This window comes from Geospiza fortis, unplaced genomic scaffold (assembly GCF_000277835.1).
Source record: "Geospiza fortis unplaced genomic scaffold, GeoFor_1.0 scaffold289, whole genome shotgun sequence".
Classification (NCBI taxonomy): Eukaryota; Metazoa; Chordata; class Aves; order Passeriformes; family Thraupidae; genus Geospiza; species Geospiza fortis.
The window spans coordinates 239,129-248,699 of NW_005054478.1; the positions used below are offsets into that span (position 1 = coordinate 239,129).

At 42.2% G+C, this 9,571-nt stretch overlaps 1 protein-coding gene across 1 annotated transcript in view; it reads right to left on the reverse strand.

The window, feature by feature from the left end:
- The window catches only part of LOC102044704 (argonaute RISC catalytic component 3), a 19,375-nt gene extending 11,500 nt beyond the window's left edge, over positions 1-7,875 (reverse strand). Inside the window, exons 1-6 of the mRNA XM_031063035.1 lie at positions 7,866-7,875; positions 5,701-5,935; positions 4,532-4,652; positions 3,786-3,994; positions 2,447-2,583; positions 228-362 (exon numbers count right to left, since the gene is read on the reverse strand). Of these exons, the coding sequence (XP_030918895.1) occupies positions 228-362; positions 2,447-2,583; positions 3,786-3,994; positions 4,532-4,652; positions 5,701-5,935; positions 7,866-7,875 (847 nt within the window). The remainder of the gene's footprint in view (positions 1-227; positions 363-2,446; positions 2,584-3,785; positions 3,995-4,531; positions 4,653-5,700; positions 5,936-7,865) is intronic.
- Positions 7,876-9,571: the final 1,696 nt, after the last annotated feature.

Consider the following 9,571-nt stretch of genomic DNA (forward strand, 5'->3'; position numbering starts at 1 on the left):
AACGTGCTCCCTCTATCCCTCTAAGCCACTGGGAATGTTTTTCAGCTCCCATTTCTGCAGAGTTGCATTGTTTGTCTCAGGATTAGAGCTACACACATGGATACTACAATTCTCTTGGCAGCTCCAGGCCCTTCTTATCCAAGTTAAACAGGCTTCCAGTTAAAACAATTCACTTAGAATTAACTTTACTGTGTTACCTAGAACAAAACCAACCCATTTCTACTCACCCTTTATCTCTTTGGTGAATTTTACCCGATGAGAATCAGTCAGAGGTCTTGGTTGTTCATCAATATTATGAATGTCAAGGACTTCACACATGAACTGAATTACGGGTTGTGCTTTGTAGAAGGCAGTGGCAGAAACTACAAAGAGCAAAATATGAAGTGTAAAAAAACCCCAGTCAAGGTATTGTGAAGCAGTTCATACATCAATATTTCTTAGAATTCCACGTAAACCTCAGGCACATTTAGAAACAGAACAGTGAGTTCTGCAAGAGTAAAATATCAAAAAGCCAGCAGAAAGTCTACAGTGACACATCTCTCTCCAGTACAGTTATCCTGTTACTACCTGGAGTTTCAGGGGTTTAAAAGGGTTTTTCCCCCAGAGAACATTATTTCTAGAAAGCTGCAATACTCCAGAGAGCCATTCTCTTTTACCTCTGTATGAAGCTGCAGAGACAGGATTAATATCCCTCTACCACAGACTTTTGAATATTAAAAGCTAACATAATTCAACATGCAATATAATTTTGTCAGTTACACAATCTGCTCAATTACCGAAACAATATCTGGTGTAGACATGAGCACTATTTTGACTATGCAGAAATTGTGCTGGTGTAGGGGGGAGTGGAACCCTTGATCTACTCATATCTCTTACCCTCCCCACATGCTAATGACACTATTACTTTAAGAGACAATATATTGGTTTTAAGCAGGACATCTGACTTATTATAAATCATAAATTACCTTCTTGACAAAGTTATAAGCAACTGAAACAACACCTCTGGCAGGAAGGGCGAGGTGGGATTAGACAGAGCTCAGACACAAACTGTTCCACACATGTAAAACTTTAAATGTCAACAACAGAAAAGAAATACTCAACAAGCATTTATCAGTTTTCCAGATCTCATGTACCAAACCTGCCACACATCTGGGCTCATACAACCCAACATTCTTCAGACATGTGTCACTGAGCAGCCTACCAACCTCACATGAGGCATCAACCAACACCTCCAGATGCCTGAGACTGCTCCAGATTTCTGAGTGACCCCAAACCCTCACTCTCCCCACCCTGGCAGTGTGTGGGTTGTCTCCCACAGCAACACTTCTATGGAGAACCTCATTCAACTAAACAACTGAAAAACCTCCAGTGATGGGATTTGAAGACAATTTCACAGCCTCAAATGAGGAACCAGAACAACAGCTCTGTGAATCACCACTTACAAAGAGCTTCAAATTTCTCATTCATAGGAAGGACTGAAAAACTTCTGCTTCAAGAGTTACTACTACACTTGCTAATGCTGGTAAGAAAAGCTTGTCTTACAAAGTAACAGCACAGTACATGATCAATTGGTGTAAATTCATCCTCTTCTACCTGAATTGCAGTTCTCTCAGTACCTTGCATATAGATACCAGCACAGGTTCTTTTTGGGACAGGTTGAGATTTTTACATTCATTTTTTTAAACCACAGCTGCTGTTAGAAAGGCAATTTTACAAGAACAAACTGTGTGACTTCAGTCACACAAGAATCACCCACAATTTATGTAAACCAGAACACATGGACTTGCAAATTTTCAGCAAGACAGCTCAACATCTGCAATATTTTATTATGTTCCAAGCACAACCTGACTTGGGAGTGCTCAATGTAGAGCAAGACAATTTACCTTGGGTTTATAAAGCATTTCAAAGACAGTGAGAACTGAATGCAAATCAGAGAAAACCTCAGGCAGCACCTGCATCTCCACCACTGACACTTTTCAATGAGGGTTTAACAACTAAATAGAGTTGAGTGCTCACAGGACGAGGGAGTCTGACACAGGCACCAGTTGATCTCAGATCCATTCATCTGGGACTCAATACAGTGCTGCAGAGCTTATCCTTTTGCATAAGAAAGCCTATTCCAATCAGCCCTATTCAGAGAAGTGTTTGGGGTATGTTTTACAGAGTTTTCTTGGAAGTACTGAGCACCACTCACTGTGTACAGCTGCACAGAGACACAGTGCAGGCAACCTGAATCTGTCACTGTGGATGCACCAATACTGAAATTAAGCAGGAAAACAAGCCCTGTGCAATTCTTTCTTATACAGGGATATTGGTTTTTATATGGCAGCTAAATTTCTGCTCAAACATTGACATCATGACAAATGCAAGGAAAACAGACTAGAATTTCTAGGTAGCCTTTGCCATACATGTCTGGTTTGAATCTCAGCCCTGAATCTCCACTTACCATCGATGTTGAGCATCATTTTCCACATGGCAGGTCGGACAGACTGATGGAACCCAAACCAGACCTCCCTGCCCCCTCCCAGGGGGTGGTCATAGCCTTCTGGAGCTGAGAAGAAGGAGCGGCCCACAGGGGTGTACCTGGTGAAACAGGTGGCCACACATTTATGTTCTTGTTTTCCAAACATCAAATTCATGTAACAAAGATTATAACACACGGCATTATTATTTTTTGGCATTTTGTGCACCAGCAATCTGTGCCAAGAAGCAAGTATAAACAAAATACCCTGAATGCTTCTGTTCCTATTGCAGTGCTTTTAAATTTAGACAAAAAACATTTGCTACTTTTAGCAATGCACAAACCACTTTCAGTTTTTACAACAAATCAAGAACTAAGTTAACTTACCCTTCCTGATCTTCTGCTTCAAGAAAGTGGAATCTCCACCACAGCAGATTCTGTACAACAGCCTTGTCTATACTGGCCTGACCCTTAAATACCATTTTTCCTAATTCATAGGGAACTTCTGAATACAAGATACATTGAGAGAAGCAAAAACTATGGGGGAAACAAAGAACTAGATGAAATGATGTTTCTCTCACAGGTAGAACACAGCTGCTCCTGAGCTTCCACACCTCCTGTTTTGTAATGCACAGGCATTGGTACAGAGGCTAACATCTTCAGATCTGGGAAAGCTGAAGAACACTGGATTCCACAAAACCAGAGGCACTTTTTTTGGTTGTCAGCTACACGCAGTGAAGCCTATCAGAGCTATCAGTGAAACCTATCAGAAATCTGCTCAGAGCAAAGCCATTGTGCTGCCTAAAGCCAACAAACTTCAAAAGTAACTTTCATTGACCAAATCAAGCAAAATTAGCCTTCTCTAAATTTCAGGGTTCTGAGATAAAATAACAAATATGAGACTTTGTTAGGACAGGTCCTGTCCCAGCCATGTATTTCAGACATGAGAAGCATGCACTGGTGACAGTGTACAGTGTACCAATGGATTAAAGAGACTCTGCTTTCCACAGGCACTGCTGTCACTTGGCTCAAGCTGATCAGAACCAGGACAGCAGTGCTGCAGCTCACTGGAACCTCTCAGCATTTCTATGAAGGCCTGTTATAAATGCCTGATGTTTCTTGATCTTTTCCAACACACACATCACCTGCCCTGCCTACAGAAACACTTGTACAGGACTGACTGTAATCTCCCTGTTCAGCTCACCAGCTGTGCTGCAGAGGGGAATGAACAGTTTCTCTTTTCACCTGTGAAGAAATGGGGATGAAGGTCTCCCAGTGGGGATACTTCAGGTAAAGACAGACTGCAGGAAGACAGTGAACCTACTTCATGGAGGGGAGGTGTCGTAGCACCACATCGACAGCATGAACAGGGTTAGTGCTGATAGGTTTGTCTAGTTCCAGAGGCTCAGGCAAGGTTCTTCCTGTCAAAACTTCATGCAGCAAGTGCCAGCTCACCCGAGAAACAAACTTTATTGACACTTTGAAGGGACGATCTTTTCCACCTTCTCCGGGTAGTGTCACATCCAAATCCACCTGGGCAGGGGAGAAAAGAAAGAAATAAAAAGCAGCTTTTTAATCTGGAGGTTGGTATCCTTGAGATACCACTCCTTCCATAACTGGGCCAGAGACTCAAAAACTCAGATATTGAAGACACAGCACGTTTGATGAAAGCACATTATCAAATGCACAAAGTGAAGAGAACTGGGCCCTGACCAAGCAGAAGAGGATAGAATAACTTTTTGTCACCTCATAAAGCAATACACTCTAGAAAAACTCTGGCTTGTTTTTTCAATTCATCATAAGATCATGTGTTACAGTCTGTAAAATGAAATGTTTTAATAGATTTTGCTGTAGAAAGCAGCTACTAAATTATACAGGAAGTTCTGAATGCAACTATTACATGAACATTTCCACACACTGGAATTCGCAGGAAATATATGAGAAGGACTCGGTTTCAGTACAGATACTGTAAGATACATCCAGCTTTTCTGAAATCAGCAATATTTAGAGTTGGGTTTTTTCCTTTCCTATGAAGCTGCTATTAATGTAACATGTTCCCAGTTATCTTACCCCAGTAGTGGCCACAGGAAGTGGATTGGCTGTATAGAGGCTTCTTTTCCCATCATAAACTGGTCTACGGTCCCCAAATATTGTCACTTTAAAATGCTGCACCATAGAGTCCACCACGTCCCTGGAAAAGGGGATATTTGCATTGAAGATGTTTCTGAAGAAGGATCAGACCCGAACTGGCTCCCACTCCCAGGTGTTTTGCTGAAGTAGTTGCAATAAACAAGACTTGAGTGAATTATAAACACCCACTGCTGTTCCAAAAGGTGCTTCACATACTTTAACTAAATAAACACTACAGAATAAAATCAGAATCAATGCAAATGCTCAAACACTGGAGAATATTGGTACTGAAATAATTTCAGAAACTCCTAGAAATTACCAAGGCCTTTGTATCATCTTTATGATGGAAAACAAGACCACTGTTACCTTGGAAAAAACCCACAATGTGGTACTGTGAAAAAACAGCACAAACCCCCATGTGGAAGCTCAGCCAGTTCATTGTGCTGTCTGCAGCAATGTTTATCTGCTCCTCGATGAGAGTTTTGAATTCTGCCTACACTGGTTATAAACATGAGATGCCCTAACAAAACAAGCTTGGCTTTAAGTCCTTAATAACCTGCGTTTCTACAAAATCATGCAAAAGTCTGATCCAATTTGCACACAATTACAGATTTGCCTCCCTCGCTTTATTATAAATTGATGGCAATAAAGATTAACCTGACACAAGCACTGAAATTACACTTAAAAAACCATGATGAAATTTTCAGCTTATACAAAAATGCCTCTTGATGCAAGTAGTAGATAAAACTTTTGGAACACAGAGACCTTTGGAACATTTCCAAGTGTAACAGGCCTTTGGGATCTGAATTCTTTGGGAGGTCTTGGTGTTTCAGTGGCACAGAATGGAAACACTTTCCTTTCAGCACATGCAAACCAGCCTTCCTGCACAGCAGCAGCTTCCAGGCACCACGTCCTGGCCAGGCAATATTAACCCAAAGTACTTCAGGAAGATGATAAATATTGACTTCCTCTTCAAGCTGAATGAGCAGCAGCACTTTCACCTCCCAGCTGGGAGGTGGGGAAAAGGAAAGAAAGCCTCCCTTTCACTGCTCCTGATGTTATTCAAAATTCTCATTGGTATAATTTACAAGACAAATGGATCTTCTCACCTGTTCACCCTCCGAGGACACTTATCTGGTTTGATATCCACCTCATAGAGGTAGACATCAATCTTTGGGATTTCAACTTGGAAGCAGTTGGCCAGCAGTTTAATGGGCTTGCCCATGGTGCCATAGCCGGGACGTCTGGGCACCATGAGCAGGGGCTGTGCCCCCACGGGTCCTGCAAAGGAAAAATCCCACAGATTAGGAGAAAAGCACAACAAAAAATCCCCTGAACCAATTCCTAGGACAAGCAGGTGGGCACCAGAGCCAGCACACTCGAGGAAAGGAAATGAGCTGTCTCCAACAGCATGAAATTCCAAACAAATGCTTGCCCATTATTAATCCTTAATCCTCCACCTACTTGTAGACTGTTCTCTTACTCAGGAGCTTCAGTGATCAGCATGAATAAAATCAGGAGGTTTTGTTTAGATTTTCTAAAAAAATCCAACCAAAAATCCAAAACAAAAAGTAAAAAAACCAAAAACTCAAAAACTCCTAAACAAAAACAACCCCAAAAATAACACAGAAAGTTTTCCAAGTCTTTTCTGAACACCCTGGTAATAACGAAGTGGCTGCAGAGTACAAAAATACAGAAGTAGCGCTGGACTGATACACAGGATTTGAGATAAACTCTTCATTTCAGTGCCAATATCAGCTTAGTCTTGGAAGACAGATTATTCTTGAACTTTGCTGGCTGAAAATGGATGAAGAGTAAGACCATTACCTCCCATCCAACTGCCCCCATAAAGCCAACTTGCCAGAGGAGTAAAGACTCAGATTAAGACAGGATTGTAAAATTCTTGATTACTTGTAGGCTAGAGAAGAATACCCAGAACTGCTCAGAGAAACATCTAAATCTGCACTGAGATAGATATTTTAAAAAGTAGCTAAAATACCTGCCCAGATTTGTTCCATTCTCATCTATTTGATTTGCTTTGCATAATTTAGATGAGAACCCTCCACTCAGGATTTGCATTACTCATGCCTTACAAACCAAACATGGTAGTAAACATAGCCCATTTCCCAGAATTTCTACTGGTATTTCCACTTAAAAGCACCTCTTTCCAGTTAAGAAACAACAACAAACCCAAAATGCTTGGTTGCCTGAGTTTTAAGAAGTTACTCGTGGTACAAACGTCCTGATTTTCAGAGCATTTGAGCGAGGTAGTGCAAAGTTCTCCCCTCTCCTCCTACTCAGTGACGCAGGCAGCAATTCCAGCCCACTCGTTTTCATAGCAGAGTTAAAATGTCAAGTGCTGGGAAAAATGGTTTTTATTTGCCTTTTGCTTAATCTCCATAATTTCTGTAAAAACCCCTGTATTATCTTGAAAGAAATAATCACGTCCTGAGAACAGGTGAACATCAAAGCCAAGTTCCTCTGTAACATTTGTCTGGCTCTACCCAGAAAACTACTGAAAAATTCTGAGTGGGGCTGGCTTGGAGCCACAAGATAAAACAAAACAGAAAGCAAGAAGCATCATTTAAAACCCGCTCACAGACTCTGCTTATGCAAAACTTGTTCCAAGCATCTGCTCTCTTCAACTTTCCCTTCATTTTAATACTCTCACGTGAGTAAAAGCAGCCCTAGAATTTACTCCAGCTATATTTGCAGAATATAACCATAAGCAAAAAAGTTACTACTAAGCATTTGAGTGGCATAAACAAGTCAACAGCTTGTTTTAATATTCTGAAGACATCCATACCACAGTTTATATTTAGTTCCTATCTGGAGGAGAGTAACAAAACTGCTGAAATAAAGATAACATTAAGAAGGTTCTTTTAGTCTGGTAAACCTTGTGTGTCTCAGTCACCCTGGAAGAAGCTAGAACCCAAATTTTGGCAAACAGGAGTTAAGTGACCAATGAATGAATCAGAAGTGCAGGTCTACACATTGTTCAGGTGTAATTTAAAAAAATTCAGCTATTTTGCTATTATTGTGTGAATCATATGCTCCCTCGGACAAATGAACTTAAAAACATGAGTATGCCAGTACTGCCCAAATACAGGGGCACCCACTGAAAGACCCTGCTTTGAAGAGACACTGACTTGCCAGATTCTGTTGTGAAAGTCTTGTGTCAGTGGCCTCAAAGCTGTGACTCAAAGCCCAATAAAACACAAATAACCAGCGACGCTCTGGGGATGGTTCTGCTGCCGATCTATCGGTGACTCACCCAACCTCATGCCTAAGTCCTGTGTCAAGCCCATGGAAATAAACACACAAACCAAAAATATTCAAACTACTATTATTCCACTGAGTACAGGATGCCCGAGTGGCAGATCCTTTCCTTCAAGCCCTTTAACCATTGCAAAAACAAAGTGGGTCAAGGCTGAAAAACCTTTCTCAAAGCAGCAGCCCTGTGAGGCCTCCTCCACAGGGGATGGAGCAGCTCCTCAGTGCTTCCAGAGAGTTCTGCATTTCTCAGTTGCCCACAAAGTTGAGAGAAGAAACCTTTTTGTGTTAAAGAAACCAATATTCTGCCATTACAGTACAGGTATGTACATACCATAGAACCATGACATGGTTTGGGTTGGAGGCACCTTAAAGATCATCTCATTCCCATTCCCTGCCATGGCAGGAACACCTTCCACCATCCCAGATCGCTCCAAGCCCTGTCCAACCTGGCCTTGGACACCTCCAAGGATGGGGCAGCCACAGTTGCTCTGGGCACCCTGTGCCAGGGCCTCTCCACCCTCACAGGGAAGAATTTTTCCCAATATCCCATCTAAGCCTGCCCTCTGGCAGTGGGAAGCCATCCCCCCCATCACTCCAGGCCTTGAAAATTCTCTCCCTTCTCCATTTTTCTGGTAGGCTCCCTTCAGATATATGCCTAGGATGTTCTTAAAATTCCAAGTAAAACCCCCACACCAAGTCTGTTCCGTGTGCTGGAGCAGAGCTCAATTCATAAAACCAGCTCAGCAAAGCTCCCAGCACTAAAACTCAACTGATTTATAACAGAAAACAATGAACACACAAACAGGAACTAAAACTGGTGCCTCAGACAGATTCTTGGAAGGCTTTTGTGCAGCAAGGGAGCACGTCTCAAGATCATGGAATGGTTTGACTTGGAAGGGATCATAAAGCCCTCCCCAGCTGCACTGTGGAAGTCCCTCTAACGGCTCCAACGAGCTCTGAGTGAGAATCTTTTCTTCCATGGAAGTATCGATGTTCCAATCAAGCTTAAGCACAGCCAGAAGGGACGGCGATTCCTCGGCAGCCCAGCCAGCACACGGACAAGCCTGGCCTGCATCCAAACCCTGGCTGCACCTACCTAGCAACCAGAGAAGCCCTGTCGGAATAAAGCCTGAGCACAACGAGCAGGAGCTCAGAAACCTGCAAATGCTTCCAACACACCATTGTACAAAAAACTGCAGCTTCTGGCACAAGCAACGTTTTTACAGAATGAAGAAAAACCCTGATCTCCAGCAGGATGCTAATAGGAAATGCAGATTTCCTTACAGAAAGGGCCATCCCCACCAAGCTTCCAGAAAAAAATTATCCTCTTTCACACTGTGGCTTCAGCATTATAAAGCCAAACTCTAACAACAGAGATAACTTAGTAGTTTTATTTTTGTTTATACAACAGTTCTAAATCCAACTGGATGGGTGCTGAAACAGCCCAAAACACAACATCAAGGCCTGAGCAGGTAAATACAACTTACTCTGGCTCAGGAACATGAGGCAGATTTGTGGAACCGATCCCAGTCTCAGGCTGGAGCTGCACTGGAGAGAGCTAGAGCTCTCACAAGGAGGGGGAAAAAATAAAAGACTCCCTTTCACAGGGCCCCTGGCCTCTACTCAGAGGCCCAGCCTGTAGAGCTCTAAGAAAATTTTATCACTAACAAAAAATAACTTAATTCTGGATTAAAAAAAATACAT